At 35.5% G+C, this 23,146-nt stretch overlaps 1 protein-coding gene across 13 annotated transcripts in view; it reads right to left on the reverse strand.

The window, feature by feature from the left end:
- LOC117419874 (voltage-dependent calcium channel subunit alpha-2/delta-1-like) overlaps positions 1–23,146 on the reverse strand; it is a 154,289-nt gene that overhangs the window by 23,568 nt on the left and 107,575 nt on the right. For 5 of the 13 annotated variants that reach the window (XM_034033190.3, XM_058985861.1, XM_058985864.1 and 2 more), the window contains 9 exons: positions 21,778–21,856; positions 20,666–20,715; positions 18,562–18,651; positions 13,094–13,183; positions 12,667–12,741; positions 12,239–12,313; positions 2,703–2,774; positions 1,223–1,294; positions 408–469 (listed from right to left, as the gene is read on the reverse strand). In XM_034033190.3, the coding sequence (XP_033889081.3) occupies positions 408–469; positions 1,223–1,294; positions 2,703–2,774; positions 12,239–12,313; positions 12,667–12,741; positions 13,094–13,183; positions 18,562–18,651; positions 20,666–20,715; positions 21,778–21,856 (665 nt within the window). Of the gene's footprint in view, positions 1–407; positions 470–1,222; positions 1,295–2,702; positions 2,775–9,338; positions 9,396–10,050; positions 10,105–12,238; positions 12,314–12,666; positions 12,742–13,093; positions 13,184–18,561; positions 18,652–20,665; positions 20,716–21,777; positions 21,857–23,146 lie in introns of all 13 variants that reach the window. The other 8 variants (XM_034033191.3, XM_058985862.1, XM_034033197.3 and 5 more) reach the window with 3 other exon arrangements.

Genomic DNA, 23,146 nt, shown 5'->3' on the forward strand with positions numbered 1-23,146 from the left:
CCCCTGGGAACTCCTGTCCACGGTTGGCAGTGGAATAGCCTGGACCCGAACCAGCAACCTCCAGGCTATAGGGCACATACTGCACTCCACGTGGAGCGCCTTTACCAGATGCGCTTATTTTCTTGACTGATTCATATATTAAATATATACTGAAGCCATAGTGGAAAATGAAATGCCCTTCGGGAAGACTATTGTTACCTTCTGCGGCTTCGTGCATTATAGCCCCCTGTCGGTAACAACAGTCTTCCCTCGGGTGAATAACTTTCCACTATAGCCCTCCTCTCCAGACCATATTTACAATGTGAAAGAAAGATAAATCAGAAAAAAAGAAGTCAGAGCACAAGTTGTCCTCTAATATTCTCTTTCAATCAGGTGCTGCATAGAAGGTGTCGAATACTTCAAATTACCCGTAATCTGTGCCATTCACTGGGGTCCAGGTGTATGTTCTGACTGCCTTGTCAATATACCTCTGTAAATGTATATAAACAAAAAATAAGTACATTTGCATCCATAAAGACTGATAAGCATGCATATACTGTGTTAGTAAACTACTGCTTTCTCACCACTATTCTATACAATTTGTCAGTGTGGTCATAAAGTAAATTAAAGTAAAATAATTGACTAATAGTATATAAGAAATAACAAAATCCTAATTTAACTAAACACAAAGACAGTTACAAATGTATAGATCTCAACCAGGGGTGAAAAACTCCAGTCCTTGAGGGCCGCAGGGTCTTCTGGTTTTCATTCCAACTTAAGATCTGAATTAGCAGAACTGATCTCAGAATTGTTCAATTGGATGGATTTCATATTTTACAGTTGATGATTTAAAAAATACACTTGATTCAAGGTACAATACCTATAAAACATTTTGAGGCCTGGAGAGTATTACATTTGTCTGATTAATTCAATTTTTAGACCAATGAAGTAATTGAGAGCTTGGGTGGAACAAAAGCCAGAAGACACTGCAGCCCTCCAGGAACTGAGTTTGACACCCGTGATCTAAATAGTGTCATATCTTAACATGGTCCAACAAAAATGTGTCCCCCGTATAAACCTTTTGTGGACCTTTCTTTTTTACTTTATTTTTAGAAATGTTAATAATTGGGTCAATAAATCACCCAAGGGGAAACACCAGCAGGATTAATATAGAGGTAAAGAGTTCAGATCATTAAAAACAGACCTCTATGTCGTGGTTAATTTCTCTCTTATCTTGACCTACCTCATCCTGAGACTTCACCAGTGTGTTTATTTTAATCTCTCCTTTTTCTCCATCAATCATTTTCCGTCGAATCTAGACAATAAAGGAAAAATAAATGAACACAGAAGATTTGTTGCATTAGTATTGCTACCATCATCATGATTTTTGTTTCTTCATTTCCTGAACTTTTACAAAACATTTGAAATCTCAAAAGCTCCCTCGTTGTCATAAGGAAAAGGTGGCTTCAGTCCTCTATCATTGGTATTTGTAATGCAGTACACTATATATGAACGTTTGTTGATTGTGAATGTGATATATAACATAACTATTAACATAACCATTAACTATTAACCAAATTATTATTATTATTATTATTATTGATTTATTAGCAGACACCCTTATCCAGGGTGACTTACAGTTGTTACACAATATCACATTACAAAATCAATATATATTTCCCTGTATACTACATTTACTGACAGAATTGTGTCTATTATTATTAACTAACTTATGCACGCTAGTGAACTCTTAAACAGTAAGCATCAGAGTTCCGAAAAATATAGTGTTACACGTACCCATGTGTTGCTACAACTGTTTAAATAACCTACCTGTATTTTTTTCTTTTCATTGTTAACATCCTGACAACTTTTTACACTTATAACTTTAGTCTGTTTCAAAGCTCTTTTCAAAATGGCTGCTCTCAAACCCCAGATCTCAAACCCCAGTTCACTAGGGCGACCATTTTGAAAAGATCTTTGAAACAGACTATAAAGTGTAGAAAGTTGTTGTCAGGATGTTAACAATAAAAAGAAAAATACAGGTATGTTACTTAAACAGTTGTAGCAACACGTGGGGACGTATAACGCTATATTATTCGGAACCCTGCTACTTACTCTTTAAGGTTCATCTTAAACTAGTATATGATGCACAGCTGGTATCTGATTCTGCTAAGTTAATCAGAGTCCCTATTTAAAATGTCTGTTTGTTTGCTACTTCGATCTTTCTCTCCACCACCTTTGCATCTGTGTCTTCTTGTGGGGGGTAGCGAAGCTCACCTCCTTGAAGGTGCCTACGTCAGGATAGAGAGGCACCCACCAGGCCATAATAAGCTAAAACACAAGAATAACTTCCACATGCTAATTTAGTACACACACCTTAGGCTCTAGAGCCATGGCCAAAAGTTTTGCATTACCTAGAATTTTAGGATTGTGACATCATTTTAAACAAAAAAAAAACAAACGATATGAACATAATTAAGCTATTTTATTTAACATCATGTAATCAAAGACATTACAAGAATGACATTGCAAAAGTCAACCGGAAGCCATAATAGTAGTACAGTATTTCATATTAGATTTTGAAATGGAAAAATACAAAGCGGGATGTAATTCAATATGTTAATGTAATATTATTTAGCAGGTTTAGTTTGACTATGAAGCAACATTAGTTATTTCTACAGGGTGATGTAAAATGTTTGGCAATAGCTGTAGGGCTTTCATACCTCCACTTTGACATCATTCTCCAGTTCAGCATCCAGAAAATCCAATGTAACAGGCTCCTGGAATTTGGGATTCTAAAGAAGGAGGCGATAGATGTTGGAAGAATCATTTTAATATTTTTTTTTATAAAACATTCTGCATTAATAGGCAGGGCCTTGGCAAACTACTTTCATTAGAGAAATGTTAACATTATGTAGCACTTATACATAAGTTTGTAAGCCTGTTTTTATTTAACATCAGAACCACATCCTTTTTTAATTTAAATCTGTCTAAACCATTTCTACTTGACATTAACTGTTTGGTTTACTTAAATATAGGTAAGAATTGCTGCAGGTTATTACCACCCTTGTATACATACATTTACAGATGTATTTATACAAGAGTGGCACTTAAAGCATTAAGAGGATATATATATATCCTCTTAATTGAACACAGAGATGCACTCACGCAAGCACATACAAATTCTAATATAAATAACAGTGTCTTCTAAATGATAGTAAATGCTATGGTTTTACAAAAATAAAAGGGTCACAATAACTGGCATCCAAAAAAGAAAATGTATGATGGTGATCTTTATGCAGAATTGTATAAAGGTACTGTATAATTATTGTGGATAAAATGCATAGCCCATCAACTTCAAATAGCCTTTCAGCAAATGCATCACTGTACATGAAAGGAATGGAAAAGCTGAGAAATCATTTTCATGTTATTTAGATTCTCTCTGGTAAATTTAAACACTTAGAAAGTATACAGTAATACTACAAAATATTTTTGCATTGCTGTATATTAAACCATATTAAGAGATTCAGAATCTGACTTACGGTATTCAGACTGTTCATGCTTCTAAAAACAGCACAAGACATACTGTACAACAGAATATTTTGCTTTCAGAAAGCAGGTTAATACGGAAAAGCCAGTTAGAGCTTATACAGCGCAGGCTGAAATAATACAGCTCTAGACAATAGATGTGTCCTCACCTTTCCTTAACAACTTGGCATTTAGGCTGCCTAAAGAATCACCTGTACAAACTACCAAATCTCTCCAAACAAACAATAATCACTGGAGATGTTGTTCCCATTGCTTTTGTGCTACATTTACTATTTGTGGTGTTATAACACACTTTATACTTATCTGATTTACATTAAGGCTGACAGTCTTTAAAATAAAATATCTGCAAAAATATTAATATGTTTTCTTAAAACAAAATACTAAAGGAATCCACTTCTGGTTAGATTGTTAAAATAGACCTTGAGTTTAGATAACCAAATTATACCACTATAGGTTAGAAACAAATGCCTTTTCATTGACCGTTTTTTGCAAAATAACATCATGGCCTACAATGTACATAAACTAAAACAAACAATTTTTTTTCAAGATTAAGTTCTTAAAATAATGTTGGAAAAGAAAAAAACAAAAAACCATTTAATGATAAAACATAATTAGTACCAAGGCAGAGCAATGGAATCACGGTTTCTTACAAGCAGTGGATAAACAAAGCAAGGACAGGCCAAGCAGCATGCATGATATGATGGATGTGGCAGAAATGGGTTCAGGAAGGTAGAGGTCCCCATCCAGACAACCCGGTCATGGAAAGGGGAAAAACACAACAGTTAGAGGCAATGAAATGAACATCTAACCACACTGTCAATGCATGGTCTATATTATAGCTTTCAAGATGACTGAAGGATTAAGTAAGGATATAAATCCTCTTGATTTAAAAAAAAAAAAAAAAAACTAAAATAATCCTAAAGTATTTTTATAATCAAAGCTCAAGGGACATCTTAAAATGTCTTGTAAAAAGAAGCATGCAGGAGGTAAACCTATAAAAGTATATCATGTAATAATAATAATAATAATAATAATAATAATAATAATAATAATAATAATAATAATAATAATAATAATGAAATGGGGGTCTACAATATGAAAATAATTCATATTTTGCAAAGTGATTTATTTCATTAATTGTGTTTTTTAGTTTTGATTAAATCTGCTTTAATGGCTGAATGTTGCATAAGTACCTTTAAACAATAAATATACATTATTTGCATACAGATGAGATTGAATAAAAAAAGCATTGATTATAATAATAATAAAAAAAACAACAACACATAGAGACATTAAAAAGTACACATTGCATGCACCACACAATTCAAATCAAACCAATTCAGATAGAGAAAGAAAAAACACTGAATAAATTCCACTACATTCTCAATTTATCACCCAAGATTTTCTTTTTACTCTCTCCCCTTCCCAACCTCCAATATTGAACGATTCTTCCATCGCAGATTTACTCGATAAGAATTCACTTGCATTTACACATTTGCTACTGTACATTATTGCTATTATATTGCTATTAAAATAATGTAAAATACATTGTTAATATCATCTCACCACAATGTTATTAATGTGTTTTTTATGGCATAGTTTCACTACACAGAATATGTGAGAATAATTATATTAGATCATCTGTGACACTGGGCTGTATTTTAGTTATTTGAACAGTGGCAGATCTTATTAATATCACTCTTAAAGTAATTCCATGAAGCTTATACATTTTGCACTTCCAATACCTACATCTCAAATGTGCAGTTTTTAAGGAAACACGTTACATCAAAGTATTTTCATTTCAAAACAAATATCTGGTACAGCACTAAGTTCTCTTCCATGAAGTATGTTACCGCTTTACCTCCTTGGTCATTTCACTGCAGCAGCGTCTTCTGGGTCAAAACATGTTACTGGCTCAAAACATGTCAGTCAAAAGGGGAAGCAACTCACTGTTTATTGACAGGAAAGAAGTATGTGAAGGGCTGGGGGAAATGTCACCCTCTAAGTGAAAAGACACAGGAAGCGCCAGACATTCTAAATTAATTGCTTGCAAACACATTTGTATTTAACTTAGTGTAATACTAGATGTCACATTTGAAAATGAAAATGAAAAACATTTTTTTCAAAACTGCACATTTGAGTTATGTACAATTACTTTAATGCCAACGACTAACTTGAAAAACACCATTTAGCACAGGAAGTCAGATTTTGACAATTTTGATGAATACACATAACAGCTAAAATGCATCGACTTAAAATTGAGAAAACTGTGTATTTCACAAAAATTGCTTATGTTCATTATTTGTTTATTAATCAGAGGGGTTTGTCATTAGAGTGCTTAAAGTTATATTATACATATATGACATTTGAGGTGGACCCAAGAGGTGAAATACATGATGCATTTTTTACCAGCTAAATTAAAATTTTGTATGATTTAGATATATTCCATTATATTATCCTCACTGGGAAAGAAAGAAACATCTATCTCATGACTAATTTTATTGATGCTACAAGGAACATTTCATCTGACAAATTGTGGATAAATGTATTTTGGAAGGAAATGTATTTCTGAATATACAGCATATTGCTTTGAAATGTTTGATTTGAACCTTTTCATTATCATGCAACCACTTGCATACAAACTTGAACTTGAAGTATATTTACATTAAAGATGTATGCCCATATGTAGGCATATCACCAATTATGATCTAATGTCTGTAAGAGAGAAATATATAACCATATTGGCTCTGGGAAATTTAAAAAGCACTGGGGTTGACTCTCAGCTAGGTCATATATTTCTCTTTTAAACAAATACAGGTTTGATAATCAATGTAAAACACCTTGATGTCAAAATGAATTACAACATTACCTTAACATGGGGTGATGTTTAAATTATATGTGGGGTGGGGTGATAAGTTTGTATATATTATCTAAAAGCTTTGCACATTAATACCAGGAATATCATTTAATGCACTTAACCTATATACTAGAACAACAATTGCAAGGCAGCGATTGGAAAAGCACATTAGCAACAATGCCCAATTTGCTAAAGAGCTAATTTAAAATCTAGTTAGCCTGCATTTTCTTGTATACTGCCTATATATCCTATGATGCTCAATTACATGCAGCATTCCTGCTACAAAAGCTGTCTGCTAGAGCAGCTGGTTTTACATAAATTTGAGACTATTTCAAATTTATTTGGATAAACCAGGGGAAGTCAGCTCTTACAGGGATACCAAAGACTTGTCAGATATTTCTCCTGCTGTGATTAAAGGTGGAGTATGTTACGATAAGTGCTGACAACACTGGCGGACTTAATATAGCCCAAGACAACTATATCAGAACATCAGCCTCTGCTTGCATTTATCAAAACACGAGGGCAGAACTAACAGCTTGTTAAATGCATGTTAAAACATTCAGTTGTAAGGCAGGAGATCCATGTTTCATCAGTGGAGAATAAATTGTTTTCTTTTTTTATATTAGATTTAATATATATATATATATATATATATATATATATATATATATATACATATATATATATATATATATATATATATATATATATATATATATATATATATATATATATATATACAGATGTGCTCAAATTTGTTGGTACCCCCGCCACAAAAAACAAAGAATGCACAATCTTCTCTGAAATAACTTGAAACTGACAAAAGTAATTGGCATTCACCATTGTTTATTCCATATTTAATAGAAATCAGACTTTGCTTTTGATTTTTTATTCAACATAATATTGTAAATAAGAAAACAAATGAAAATGGCATAAAATGGCATGGACAAAAATGATGGGACCGCTAACCTAATATTTTGTTGCACAACCTTTAGAGGCAATCACTGCAATCAAACATTTTCTGTAGCTCTCAATGAGACTTCTGCACCTGTTAACAGGTAGTTTGGCCCACTCTTCCTGAGCAAACTGCTCCAGCTGTCTCAGGTTTGATGGGTGCCTTCTCCAGACTGCAAGTTTCAGCTCTTTCCATAGATGTTCGATAGGATTCAGATCAGGACTCATAGAAGGCCACTTCAGAATAGTCCAATGTTTTGTTCTTATCCATTCTTGGGTGCTTTTAGCTGTGTGTTTTGGGTCATTATCCCGTTGGAGGACCCATGACCTGCGACTGAGACCAAGCTTTCTGACACTGGGCAGTACGTTTCGCTCCAGAATGCCTTGATAGTCTTGAGATTTCATTGTGCCCTGCACAGATTCAAGGCACCCTGTGCCAGGCGCAGCAAAGCAGCCCCAAAACATAACCGAGCCTCCTCCATGTTTCACTGTAGGTATGGTGTTCTTTTCTTTGAAAGCTTCATTTTTTCGTCTGTGAACATACAGCTGATGTGACTTGCCAAAAAGCTCCAGTTTTGACTCATCTGTCCAAAGGACATTCTCCCAGAAGGATTGTGGCTTGTCAATATGCATTTTAGCAAATTCCAGTCTGGCTTTTTTATGTTTTTCTTTCAAAAGTGGAGTCCTCCTGGGACTTCTTCCATGGAGCCCACTTTCGCTCAAAAAGCGACGGATGGTGCGATCAGAAACTGACGTACCTTCACCTTGGAGTTCAGCTTGTATCTCTTTGGCAGTTATCCTTGGTTCTTTTTCTACCATTCACACTATTCTTTCACCCCCGACCCCCTGTTCACGCTGGGGTCGATTTTCCTCTTGCGGCCGCGCCCAGGGAGGTTGGCTACAGTTCCATGGACCTTAAACTTCTTAATAATATTTGCAACTGTTGTCACTAGAACATCAAGCTACTTGGAGATGGTCTTGTAGCCTTTACCTTTACCATGCTTGTCTATTATTTTCTTTCTGATCTCCTCAGACAACTCTCTCCTTTGCTTTCTCTGGTCCATGTTCAGTGTGGTGCACGCAATGATACCAAACAGCACAGTGACTACTTTTCTCCATTTAAATAGGCTGAATGACTGATTACAAGATTGGAGACATGTGTGATACTAATTAAAGAAACTAATTAGTTTGAAATATCACTATAATCCAATTATTTATTATCTTTTCTAAGGGGTACCAACAAATGTGTCCAGGCCATTTTAGAATATCTTTGTAGAATAAGCAATAATTCATCTCTTTTCACAGCCTCTTTGCTCTATTCTATGACATACCAAAGGCATGCAAGTATACATGATAAAATAGCTTTTAATTTCATCACTTTTCAGGAGGAATGAAGCATTATTTCAATGAGCTGTAAGGGTACCAACAAATTTGAGCACGTCTGTATATATATATATATATATATATATATATATATATATATATATATATATATATATATATATATATATATTATAAAATTATTGAAAAGAGTATAATGTAGATAACAAACACCACATTTACATTTTTTGTCAGATCTACGCCCCACTGTTGTACACTACAGCTTGGTTTACATGTAAATATCAAAATAAAAACACAGTTTTTAGTTAATTTGTGCAACATTTTAGCAGGAGAAGGCGATTTCCCCACCCTTTTCAGTCACGTATGTTTTGACTGCGCAATTGTTATAGCGTGAGGAATGTGCGTGATACAGCACGTGCGTGCTAAATCACATTCTCACAACAATACAGAGACAATGTGGAATTTCTAAGATGCATGTAAACCAAGCCAATTATATAATTTTGGATTTGGGTATTAAAAACATATCTTGGCAAGGCGCACTCTCATGCTTTTGGGCTTTATTTATTGACTTCCTAAAATTAGGCTGGTCAAAAGCTCTTTTAGCAAATTTAGCTTCAGGAGCCTTGTAGCGCTAACCCCACCTTTCATCCACCATTACCTGGAAAACAGGCTTCCGTTTTCCCGTATAAACCTTTGGGATGCCTACACCAATCGTCTGAGGTAATGAAAAAGTAATACCCATGTAAATAATGCCCCTCTCGTCGTTATTAAGTACATTTTTTAACCTGTACCGAGAAAATCACATTTTCCATGTAACATGCCTCAAACTGGCCAAGCAGGTTAAAACTAATTGAAAAAACTAAGAGTTTGAAAAGTGTAAAACCATGCTGTCTACTGAGAATAGAGTAGCGTCTAAGTGTGCCATAATGTTGGGATTCATTTGCAAAGGCTCTGGACAATACAAGATATTTAAAAAAAATATTCTGATCCATTCACTTTCCTTCACAGGACAGTAACAGAAAACCGTCACTTACAGCATCAGGCAGACCTACATGACTTCCCTGATTAATATGATGCACTGTAGTTCATCCAAACAAAGTTAACATTTTAAATACAGGGCTCTGTTTCATCTCATTCATGCCAATGCAAGTCATTTGATCTAGTGTATGCTGGGATTAAAACACTGTACTAAACCCTGTTTTAACTCACACTAAGTACTACATTTGTAAGTGACTGAGCTAAAATAATATAAATATTACAAAAAAAATGTCTAACTATTTTGTCTAGAAATGTCTAGAAATGTAGTTGTGAATTTGAAGATTATAATCCCAAAATTATGGCAGATAACTAACACTACAGCATACTCTCACCTCCTTGAAGGTTAATGCATATTTGTTTTTACGTTTGATCCTACGGATCCTTTTCTAATGAAAGAGTAAAAGTTATGTTGGTTAGTATGATTATAAATAGTCACTTCATTTACATATTACTGTAGTTAGTGTGGTAGTTCAAAGGCAGCTAATAGTTCTATATCATGTCACTTTATACCCACCCTACATGTGAAGTTGTCTGGTTCTGCTGAATAGGCAGTATATGAATATGAAAATACATATAATACAGAATATGATTGTGACACCTATACACAGCTGCCTTTGTAACTATGCATAAGCTTTAGTGAATCATGTACCAATACTTACAGCACGCAGCACACCACACTGGTTATTAAACATTTGAATCAAATAGTCAATGCAATTCAAAGTAATCCAAGATTACTTCTCATCGGGGTCTGTGAAACCAACCGTTCAGGTATCTTTTCCGTTAATATTACCATCATGTAAGCATTTCAAAACTGTATCACTATGACATCTTATTTAAGACAAGTACTTAAACTCGGTCTTACAGGAGCCACAATAGGCCTGAATATAATCGTGACTTTCCCTCAAGATGTTATATACAATGTATGAAGAAAATACCCTAATAATTCAATTACTGTCTAATAGACAATATACAATTTCATTTGTCAGATACTAGGCATTTAGGCAACTAGATGAGCATATGGCATATAAGACTTCCATTTTATTACTAATACTGTCAGTGCTGTTGCAGTTTTAGATCATAGCAACAGCACAGTAACTTTTTCATCATACTTCATGAGATGTTTCACTATAAAACCCATTTGAATTTCAGACGACAATTGTTATATAATTAGGAAACCCCCTTTAATGTCATACATGTTATTTTTATGGGCCATGGCAATATATGTATGATAAAAGAACATGTAGCCCTTTAAAATAATCCACTGGAATGCGGGTATTGGTAAGAACCGCCTAAATCGATGTGCTTTCAATTTTTATTTGAAATCCACCACAATGCATGACCTATTACTGCTCATAGTCATTCACATTAAAATGTTCAGTACATTTTAACCAAATGAGACTCGCTAAAATTACATTTGTCATGCTGTGACCTGGGCCTTTATATATATCTTTAAAAAAAAAATATATTGACTGAAAGGCAATGCTAATTCATATGGCAGTCTTGTACTTCTGGTAGCAAGTCTGGAAAGCATAAAAACACATTAGACTTAAAAAAAATATACAAAATAGACACGTTTTTGATATCAGCAATCCCGTTGATATCGATTACGCTATCTTTGAAATCAAAAGTAAAAAAATAAGTGATTTATGATATCAGAATTTTTTTTTTTATCAAGAAAAATGGGAACTACAAATGGTGTGTTTCTTGATATGAATATTTCTAATTTTGATACCTCAAATTGTGTCATGCTGTACATGTTAAAACGACTTGCCATAAGTAATTGTGCATGCAGGAGTGCGAGTACATGCAGGGATGCACATTAGCGATGTGGGATTTCACATTCCTTTAACTACAATAACTGTGTTTTAAAAAAGCAAATCTGAATCATTTAAGAGGTACAAATACTCAGATGTTCTGCCCACACCTAATGCATATTACCTTTCACATTTAAACACGACAGGCATTTCGACGTGGTATATTATATAGAGAAAAAAGGGTATAAACTCTTTTAAAATAAGAGCTATATGCTGTCGAATGCTTATCAATTTTATCGAAAACGCAATATAAAAACAGGCCCCTGAGGTGGATTCAGACTCAAGACTCCAGGTATATACCAGTGCATGAGGCCATTAAGCTCCCAAATAATTATCTTTCAATAATAATCTATATTGTCAATGCTACTGTACACAGTATACCGGCTGTATCCAGTCACAACTGCTTCGGAAAACCAGTTTTGAAATAATTTACTAAATATTATATATCGGTCCAGATGGTAAAATAAGAGCATTCTGTTTTCTTATTTAAACCACATGTTATGAAGTGGCTGAAGGTGGTATATTTTGTTTTCAAGCATTGGGATTTCCTATTAAAAAAAAAACACGGCACTTCATAATTAAAAATAAATAAATTAATAGCTGGCCAATGAAAACATTTACTCATGCAATATTGGTACACTTGATTGCTGATAAAAAAGCAACAACTGAGAGAGTTGCCTATTTAGAGAAAAAAAGTTTCACATACCTTTGGTTGAAGGTTAGGATGGAGCAAAACATAGCCATTGGGGTCGATTGCAAAATAGTAACCATTTGGGCCAATCTGGAAAGGAAGAGAAAATATGCTATAATTAAAACCCACAAAACCATCATGTGTACAATCATTCCAAACACAGGGAAAGATTAAACCTGCTGTAGTTGGAACTACAGACAGTATTATAATAGAGGCCACATTTTAATTAGGGGTAAGTCTCATGTCAACATGAAACTGATAAATCACAGTGCCTTGTGCAGCAGGTTGTTCTTTGTTTGGTGAAAAACTTCGGTTTGGTCCCCAACGGTGGGATATATTTTGATACACACTCTTTTTTGATTTCCCTTCTTTTCTTAGTCCACTTATTTGATGCTTAACCATTGTTTTTTCTTTATATACTGCATTCTGGTTTTGATACTTACTGTAAAGCGAGGCGTGAGCCTCTTAATGTCCTCAAGAGACACGTCGATTGCCATAACTCCAAGAATCAGCTGGTTCTGTTTGTTAAAAGAAAACACTGTGTGGTTAGGTATTAGTTGGTCTTGTCATTATGGGATTCTTTCTCTCTATAGCGATGGCTTTGTCACTGAATGTACTGTGGCACTTGAGGAGACCATAGGATTATATGAGCTAAAAACCTTCCTTTGAACTTGTAATTCCATTGATTTAGCCACCTGGTTACTGCTGTGTTACAAAAATATATATTTCATATAGAGGACTGAGGGTGGCCCAATTGGCAATGGAATGTAATAGCTAGGTCACCAGTTGAATAACAGTTCTGGTTGCCTATAAATGGAGATCATTTGCATCAGCTACCAATGCCTGATGAAATAAGAAAACGATTCACACCTGTCTTGGAACAGCACCTTTCTCATTTGACTTGAGCTCTTTGGTTTTGTTGAAGACTGGCAGTGTTCCTGTGATAACAAGACCAAGTTCCTATTGGACAAACAAAGTGACACAAATACATACAAACACAAAGAGATAAAAACAAGAAAACATGGACAATTAGCACATTTCTGTCAGAATATTACATTATCATATTTAAACATATACTTCAGCTCTGGAATTGTTATATTGACAAAACACTGAATAGCATTATGTTGGCTAATAGAATATTCAATATTGTGACAATCTAGAGATCTGCCAACAGGTGGCAGCATTTGGCACTGTGGCTCTGGTGTGGATTCGGCAATCTAGGAATGCATTATGGTATGCCACAATATTCTGTATAATTATGAATTAAGTTAAAGATGTTTTACTAGTTGAGGAGGTGCCATTATAGTGATAAAAATACATTGAGAAAATAAAATATTACTGTATATACAATACAAATGCATGTTTTTGTTCTTATAAATTACATAAAAAGGAAATAGTTGATAATGTAAGAGCGCTGAAAATTCTATGTTGTTTTGTCACAACATCCTTTCTATTTCCAGTAACAGGCAGACGTCAGCTACAATAACAGGTCAACAGCCTGCTGACCATGAAACAGAACAGATACATCCATCATTTTGTGAATGCATGTAACTAGCAACTGGTTTAAACCAGTATTCAAGTCTGCTCATTATTCTTCAGATATGAAAGTCATTTACTGTTTAATGCAGACATGGAGCAGAAAAATGAGATTACAGCTCTGGACAAAAGTTTGGCATCACCCTATAGAATTAACTCATTTTGCTTCATCAATGAGACCTTCAGAATAATGTTACGTTAACACATTGAATTACATACCGCTTTGTAGTTCCATAGAATTAACGAAAAACTGACAAAAATTGAAAAATGTGACAATCTAACATGAAATACTGTACAATTATTATGGCTTCTGGTAGACTTTTATGATATTATTTTGTAGGTTCTTTGATTACATGATGTTAAAAAAAAATATCTAAATTATGTTCATATAGGTTTTTTTTTTTTTTTTTAAATGATGTCTCATCTTAAAATTCTAGGTGATGCAAAACTTTTGGCCATAGCTGTCAAATGTGTGTAACAGGATGAATACATTGAAAGTTTATTCTTGTGTGATTATCCTACAGGACCATGAGTGTAACATTCAGTGCTGTGTGAGGCACTGCTGTTACAGATTTGAACCCCCTGTAATTGTAATGACGTTACAAGGAAGCTTGTTTTATTTGTACAGTGGTTACGAAGCTTGTCCTGGGAGCGTGTGGTTGTGTGTGTAAGTTACAAGCTGGAAAAGCTGCTATATAGCTTTCTATCAGATGGGAATGTAAGCAATTGTTCATATCTGGTATAGGCCAGTTCAGTGCCATTAGTGCTTATGGACTCTCTTCTGTCACGAACAGTACACCTTTTCATATATTAAAAAAATCCCATCCCATCAGATTCTATAGTGGGGCCCCCAACTTCACCCCCAAATAAAAAAGGTGTTTCTATAAAAAAAAAAAAAAAGCTTTTCATTATCGTACATTAGCCCCTCGCTAAACCAGATATGTCTGTCCGTATGTTAGGTTTAAAAAAATACAATAAAATTGCATACACATACATTTATAGTGCTCAGTGTATTTTAAATATATAAAACATTGCGCTGAAATAACACCAATGTGTTTTGGGTAGGCTACACATTACATTATGAAAAATATGTAAATCTGAACAGAACACCTACACAGTATAGTAGTAAAATCAAATGAATACCTGTAACACAAAATCAATCATGCTGCTGCATTGTACACATTGGTGTACAATGCAAATAAAATATTTTTTAAAATTTAAACTAAATGATTTTAACATTTTTTTATTATTATTATTATTAACTTGGCTTACTTAGTAGCCTGGACAATTAACACAAAATTGATCATGGTGCCGCATTGACAAGTTATGATACTTACAGGAGGACAGTCAATTCTCATTAATAAGAAATTTCAATGGACTAGCAACTAATTTTGCATTATACCACTAATTCGTATTATCATGAGTAGCCTATAAACTAAATGTATACTGTCAGTTTTTATTAAAAGGGTACATAAAGACCTTTTTATTTTATTGTGTTTCATGTTCCCATGTGTTGCTACAAGTTTACGTAAGGTGTGTGTATTGTTTTATTTATTTATTTATTTTTTTACATCTTGACCACTTTTTTAAACTTTTAAATTGCACTCCCTGCCTCAAGATGGCTTCACATGTACCCACGTGGACCTCTCAGAACTACGTTTCCCATCATCCTCCTGCTCACATATGTAACTGAGATGGATTTATCAGTGAGCAGGAGAATGATAAAGCCATCTTGAGGCAGGGAATGCAATTTAAAAGTTTAAAAAAGTGGTCAAAATGTAAAAACTAAAAAAATTGGTGTTTATGTATTCGCCTCAAAAATGCATTGATCACAACTGGCAATGCACGAGAAAAGGCGGACTGGGAAATGGCAGCAACAATTGCGACTGTTTAAAACGTGCTTTCAAAAGTTCTTAACAAATTGATGCAATTGTAAGTGTTGCAATTGCCGGCAGTTTTAGTACATCTCATTATAATATTTGAGAACCTTCATTTGCACTATTTCCACCTCCTTTTTGTGAATTTCTGTTTAGCACATTTCACCCTCGACTTCCGACTTATTTGAACTGGTTTGCGACTATTGTGACAGCCGCAACACTTCAGTACATCGACCCCTCAGAGTCAGGCTGCTTCTGTCTCCCAGAATTCATAAACTTGTAACAAACACCCAGTAATCAGTAATTCGGTAATACTTTTTGTTAATTACAGTTGTTATACAATATTGTGATTTTTTTTTTCATTACTCTAACCATACCGTGAAAAATAACAACCTATTACCAGTTAATAATCGTAAATATACAGATATTCAGAATTAACTGAAGTGGAGGGAATCGTTTAGGCGGTATGTCACTGTTAAAGTGAGTTTCAATAATCTGCTTTAGAGGTCTCCTGAAGATAAGACCACTCCGCTGTGAACCAGATTGACTCAGTTGGTTGATCTGGTTTATAATACTCCAATATTCCATTTACTGTTTCATATAGAGCATGACCTTGTATTTAAAATGGTAAACCACTATGGCTGAACCTTTATTCTACATTTATCAAACAAGTAATATAAGTTTAAGAAGTGCAATGAAAATGTTACATACAATAGAAAAACTACTCAACAGCTCCACCTAGTGTTTCAATTTAAGATCTGTGCTGCTTTATCAATCATAAGGCAGGGTAATAAACTTGAGCATGCCAGTGCATCTATCTATCTATCTATCTATCTATCTATCTATCTATCTATCTATTTATTTATCTATCTATCTATCCATGCTCCTTACAAATTAGTTTCATACAGGTGTGGCATATGAGATTTGCAAAACAGGTATTATCAAACAGGTTTGCAAGGAAACAGGTGCAAGCCACAAATAACATGCATAAATATGTATTTATGCAAATTCATTTTGGAATGATTTAATAGGATATATTAGTAATGTGGTCTATTGCAGTGATCTAAGCAGCAGCATATCTTAAAGTCAACTGCCTCTTAATCTACATTAATCCGACGGGCATTTTCCCCTGGGGGGTTTATTGACGTTTAAAAATACAGTGGTTAGCATTTCATAGGGTTAACATGTTAAATGATATGTAGATCATTAAAATAGACCCCAATGTGTTTGTGATGTTCTGCATCCACCCATGTGGTGTACTCGTGAACAAGATGTACCTCAGTGTACCTTCCTATATACTTTCAGACGTGCAAATAAGTAATAGCATCTTCATTATAACTTTTTTTCTTTAACATGTTTATGTACTAGCATTGTGCTTTGCTTTACCAGACTGTAAACATAATGCACTGTATGGATCATATATTGAAATGAGGAGTTTACATGCTGCATCATGCTTGTGTTAAACAGGGATTGACAAACTCGCAGAAAAGATAATCCTGGGAAAGTATTATACAATTAACAGATTCCCACATGTATGATTGCAGATTATCCAAATGAAAAGCCTGTTTAGCACACACCTTACTTATGTATTTACATAAAAAGTTTGTTGTTGATAGTATGAGGGTGTTGTTACTTATGGGCACCACTGTGCATTTTTAACCAATAAATAAACAACAGCACTTACCTTACAACAAAATTCCAAATTACTAGTGTTGACAAAGCAATTTGGTATCACTATAGCAGAAGAGATTGTCAGATTAATTCTTACACACTGTAGATTTATAAGGGCTGGTGTAAGGATCGGCTCACTGTAAACAATTGCGGCTGCAAAATCTAAATTGCCTAGTGGCCAGGCAATTATTTTGCACTGCGGCCTATGTAAGTTTAAGAGCAATACAAATTACTCAACATGCACAATCATGATAATGAGGGTCTCAATGAGCGCCACCTGTGCATTGGGCTATTTAGAGTCCGCACTTACAGCCCAGAGGTGAGGTGAGTTAGGTGAAATTGATTTATTTGGAAAAGCATCATCCAACATCAGTTATGATACTAATGAGACCATATGGTCCTCTATAGTGGAGAAAGTCAATGCTGTCGGTGTTACCAGGAGGACAGTCAACCAGGTGATGAAAAGGTGGCAGGACCTGCGGCGTTGAACAAAGTGAAACTCACAACACAACAGAGGCATGCAGCAGGACCAGGAGGAGGGCCACCATCCACATCACAGCTGACACCATTGGAGAGGCAAGCGGAGAGGACAATCCATCCCAAAAAAAGTGACCCTGAGTTTGAAAATCCTTACATCTCATTATAATGTTTGTGCTCGCTTAGTATTCTAGATCCCTGCCCAATTCCTTGCTCTTTTCTTCATTTGAATACATGTCAATATCATTTAAATGGGTAATGATGGCAAAGTGCTAATTTGATAGCGGGCGCTGAACGCCAGGTAAAAACCATTCTTTACATATGCCACATTTTTAATGTTAAAGTCCCACTTTACACCAGCTAAACACGTTTTTTGGCAGCAATATGGGTGTTTTGCAGCCGCAAATCACTTTGCACGTATCCTTACATCGGCCCCATAATTTATGTGTTTTGTGAGAAATAAGATTAAATTAACAATTTAGCATATACATTTTAAACAAATATATATGACATTCATATACAAATTATACATATATATATATATATATATATATATATATATATATATATATATATATATATATATATAGGTTTGAAAGGAGGTATCACTGCAGTGTACACAAATGAAAAACATGAAAATAATTAAATGTTTTTTTTTTATGTACACAAAGGGTTTAAATGATTATAACAAAATGTATTTCAGTACATTTCAGACAAAAAACATTCTTCAGCTGTGTAGAAAGAAAAGTAAACAGATACATATACATAAACACATACCAGTGCATCCAGGTACACATTTGTCCATTGTACTTGTTTGGCCCTCTTACCAGCCAACACCATTGGTCTTCCCAAGACATCAAGGTACTCCTAAGAATAAAAACACAGTTGTAACATTTTCTTTAACATGCTTCTTAAGCCCCTGTGACAGAGAGCGAATGAATCCTAGTCAACAATCTCCCTCCCGTGGGGCTCCCAGGTGGCGCATCCAGGAAAAGCACTCGCTAGAGTGGGCGGCGCTCAATTGGCCGAGCGTCGTCCGGGTGGAGGGAGGGTTAGGTCGGCCAGGGTGTCCTCGGTTCACCGCGCACCAGCGACCCCTGTAGTCTGGCCGGGCACCTGCAGGCTTGCCTGCAAGCTTCCCAGAGCTGCGTTGTCCTCCGACGCTGTAGCTCTGAGGCGGCTGCACGGTGAGTCTGCAGAGTGCAAAGAAGCGGGCGGCTGACAGCACACGCTTCGGAGGACAGCGTGTGTTCATCTTCGCCCCTCCCGAGTCAGCGCAGGTGTGGTAGCGGTGAGCTGAGCCTAAAAATAATTGGGCATTTCAAATTGGGGAGAAAATAATAAAAAAAACTAATGTGAGGGCGCTGTATAACGGGAACAGAGTGCCTCGTACTGGTCGGTCTGGCACTTAATTCCAGGGTCAGTCGGAAGTCAGCTGGCCAGGAAGGGGGTGGAGTCATCGTCCTAAAGCGGTATGCGATGTGTCAGTCATGGATTGGAGGAGACGTGATTATTCCAATTACTACATTGTTCTTGATCAGCCATTGTATTTGAAAAAAAATGAAAGCGTGTAACACCAACAACAAAAATGCCCAACACGTCCGGTGTACAGTCACATGGGATGCTGACTTTCAATACACGCCCACTACAGTGCTTCAGTGCCAGCATAGCATTTCACACAGGAGTTAAGATGGTTCAGTGCTGTCTCTGAACCACCTCACATAAAATATGATGCCTCTGTGACTGTATAGGCAATTCACATAGACCAAAATGCCGCATCATTGCCGGTTCTCAGCCTGTGTGAAATGGGTATTAGAGAACTGAGGCCCAAATTGATAAAGGGGAAAAACCAACCACAAAATGCCACGTAATGTGCGTGTTCAGTACGGCCGCACTCATTGTCAAAATAACAACCTATTTTATAAGGCTAATAGGGTAAAGCAGACGATTCCGCAATCAACCAATTTAAATACCCATCATCGCAATTAGCGGTGGAGAATTACACACCTCTCACAATAAATAGCGGGTTTGGGTCAACCCTGCGTGTGTAGGCTACACATTCCAAAAGAAAATGAATGGCACACAAAGACCTCAGCCTGGTACTAGCCATGGTGATGAGGATGCTCAGATGCGAAAAATGAAATTTCAACTTCTTATTTCGTATAGAATAATTCCAGGCATATAGACTTTTCAGAAACAATCATTTTTATTTACTTACATCCCTGGCAGTCAAACGGGTGAATAATCCTTCCATTGTTGTACAGCAATATGTTCAGCAACAATACAGCTGCATACGAACAGTCTTCAGTTTAACTACGACTTATATCTTCTTAAAGTCTTATGCAGTTACAACTCTCCTATTTCTTATGTTTGTCTGCATTTCTGTATTACTCTATGTATGATTTTAAAGCATATCTGTATGGTATATATGGTCGAAAAACTGTAGTTGCTCTAGATACAAACTAACTGTGTCATCTGTCCCTCTGTCCTTTTTTTTTACCGTTTTCTTTCCAACTCAAATTTAACAATACTGCCTGAAACAAAATCCCCAACCAATTTTAGCAGTTTCATTCAGAAACGCCCCAGAATTACATATGCATATACAGAATTACATATGTATCAAGGGCTAAAGCGCACAGAGACATTGCCTCCGCAAATCACGTATTAATTGCGTGTTTATGCCATTGCGTGTGTTTTATAAATCCCATCCAAGAATTCAGAACCCTCAGCACCCATTTTACGGTCGTAAAACATGTGCAATCCTTTTATAAATCTGGGCCTGAGTGACTGTCAAAGATCATTGGGGCATTTCAACAGGAATACAAAGATATGTATAATATATGATGGCCTTTCAATGAGAGAAGATATGATGAAAGGTTACCTGAGTGTTGATCCTTATGGCTCCAATGGATGGAATTTCATAATAGTGTCCTGTGAAATAACATTTTGAAATATATAAATGTACTTCTGTCCCAGAAGATATATTATGTAATAATTAGGAATATAGCTTTAATAGCAGAATGTGAAAGCAGATACAAAGTTATTACAATGTACTAGCCTACAGATGCCTTGATCAGACTGCACCCAGCTACCTCCAGACCCTCATCTCTCCCTACACCCCCACTCGACCTCTCCGCTCCGCCTGCACTAGAAGACTGGCTCTACCTCCGCTACGCTCCCCTGCCTCCCGAGCCCGCTCCTTCTCCACCCTTGCTCCGCAGTGGTGGAACGACCTTCCTACAGATGTCAGGACTGCCCAGTCCCTGACCACATTCCGGCGCCTCCTTAAGACTCACCTCTTCAAACAGCACCTGTAGAACTCCTCTGTTGTATCCTGGGACACTATCACCCTTCATTTAAATATGCTTTATTTTGCTCTTATCTGCCCCCTATTTTACTGCATTTAATCCTGTACCTCAGAATATTGTAATCTGCCAAGTGTTTAATCTGTAGTATTTTGTACTTAATCATATCCTGATGTAACTATCACTACTTAATCATATCCTGATGTAACTTTCACTATTATCTGCTGTATTATTGAATTGTGGTTTGTCACACTTGAGAATTATTGTATTTCTTGTTCTTATTGTATGACTTATATTGTAACACTTGAATGTATTTGTATTTGCTTGCGATTGTAAGTCGCCCTGGATAAGGGCGTCTGCTAAGAAATAAATAATAATAATAATAATAATAATAATAATAATTTGTAGCCATTTTGTGGTAAGTAAAAACTCTAGGCAAAACGCCCCCATAATTAGTGTGACGCTAAAAAGGTTTAGATTGAATCACTTGGTGAAATGTTTGTCTACTGGTTTTACTTTATAGCTCTGTGTATGTGCTACAGATCACCTACATATAGTATTGGCAAATTTAAAAGGTATGATTTGCTTTCTTTTTAAAATTTGCAACCAACTACATACTGTATATATCAACACAAAATGATTTACAATTGTTTTTATAAAGGCTTTACTAGAAAAAAAAGGAAAATACCTTTATTGGCACAGGCCATCCACTGAATTGGGCCTTTATCATAGTTGTGTTGACCAACAGAGAATGTAAATACACGGACCTAAAGAATCAAGAAATTCAAGTTTTTACAATTGCCTTTTAACAAAATAATAAAATAAAAGAAAGCCAGTGGTCAGTCCAATCAATATAAACTGTAAAATCACTGGCAAAATTATACATTAAATATAAATTAGTGGGAATAATCACACTTTCCAACTATCATTGCACCCTATTCCTAGTTACTATTGTACACAATGCCCTTCACATGCTATGTTGTGTACATTCACTTAACAATGAAACAATACACAAAACCTGTATATAAGGAATGTAGCAATATTAATATACTGTAAGTGGAGAAAGTGACACAATAAAGATTGACGTTTATGAATCAGTAGGGTCAAATCAAATGATTGTATAGGATGAATCCACTATTTATAGCAATATTACTCCTTTACCTAAGAGGATCTCCTTGGTTACAGCACACAATCAATGCCCTCACATCCATAGCTGCTGTAAGGTCGTCAAGGCTGCTTATCCTTTACCCAACATTAATATCCCTTTTCAAAATGGGCATATGTCCAAAGAAATATTGTTAAGGGGGGCATAGAAATAATCTAAACCAAAAATACGTGCTGGAAAGTATTTTATAATAGTTTTAATAAGTACCTATAATATTAAAAAGGAAACAAAGGAAGCACACTATAATGTTTTCGTTTTAAGCTTTGTCATTAAGGGGCCACAGATGACATGATTTCTTTGATATCAGAAAAAATGGTTGCTTTGGTACATATTGATCATGGGCTGAGCCAAGTAAATGCTTGGCTCAGCTGGAGTGGATGCTCATTACATCACCCCACTATGCTGTACATAATCTGGTTGTGGGGTCTCACAGCTTGAATTAAAGCTGTAACACTGCTTCAAATATAGCATTTTGCAAATGTATTGGTAGTTCAAAACATCAAAGCAAAATTTATATATATATATATATACAGTACTGTGCAGAAGTTTTAGGCAGGTGTGAAAAAATGCTGTAAAGTAAGAATGCTTTCAAAAATAGACATGTTAATAGATTATATTTATCAATTAAATGCAAAGTGAGTGAACAGAAGAAAAATCTACATCAAATCCATATTTGGTGTGACCACCCTTTGCCTTCAAAACAGCATCAATTCTTCTAGGTACACTTGCACACAGTTTTTGAAGGAACTCGGCAGGTATGTTGGCCCAAACATCTTGGAGAACTAACCACAGTTCTTCTGTGGATTTAGGCAGCCTCAGTTGCTTCTCTCTCTTCATGTAATCCCAGACAGACTCGATGATGTTGTGATCAGGGCTCTGTGGGGGCCATACC

Source organism: Acipenser ruthenus, chromosome 14, assembly GCF_902713425.1.
Source record: "Acipenser ruthenus chromosome 14, fAciRut3.2 maternal haplotype, whole genome shotgun sequence".
Lineage (NCBI taxonomy): Eukaryota > Metazoa > Chordata > Actinopteri > Acipenseriformes > Acipenseridae > Acipenser > Acipenser ruthenus.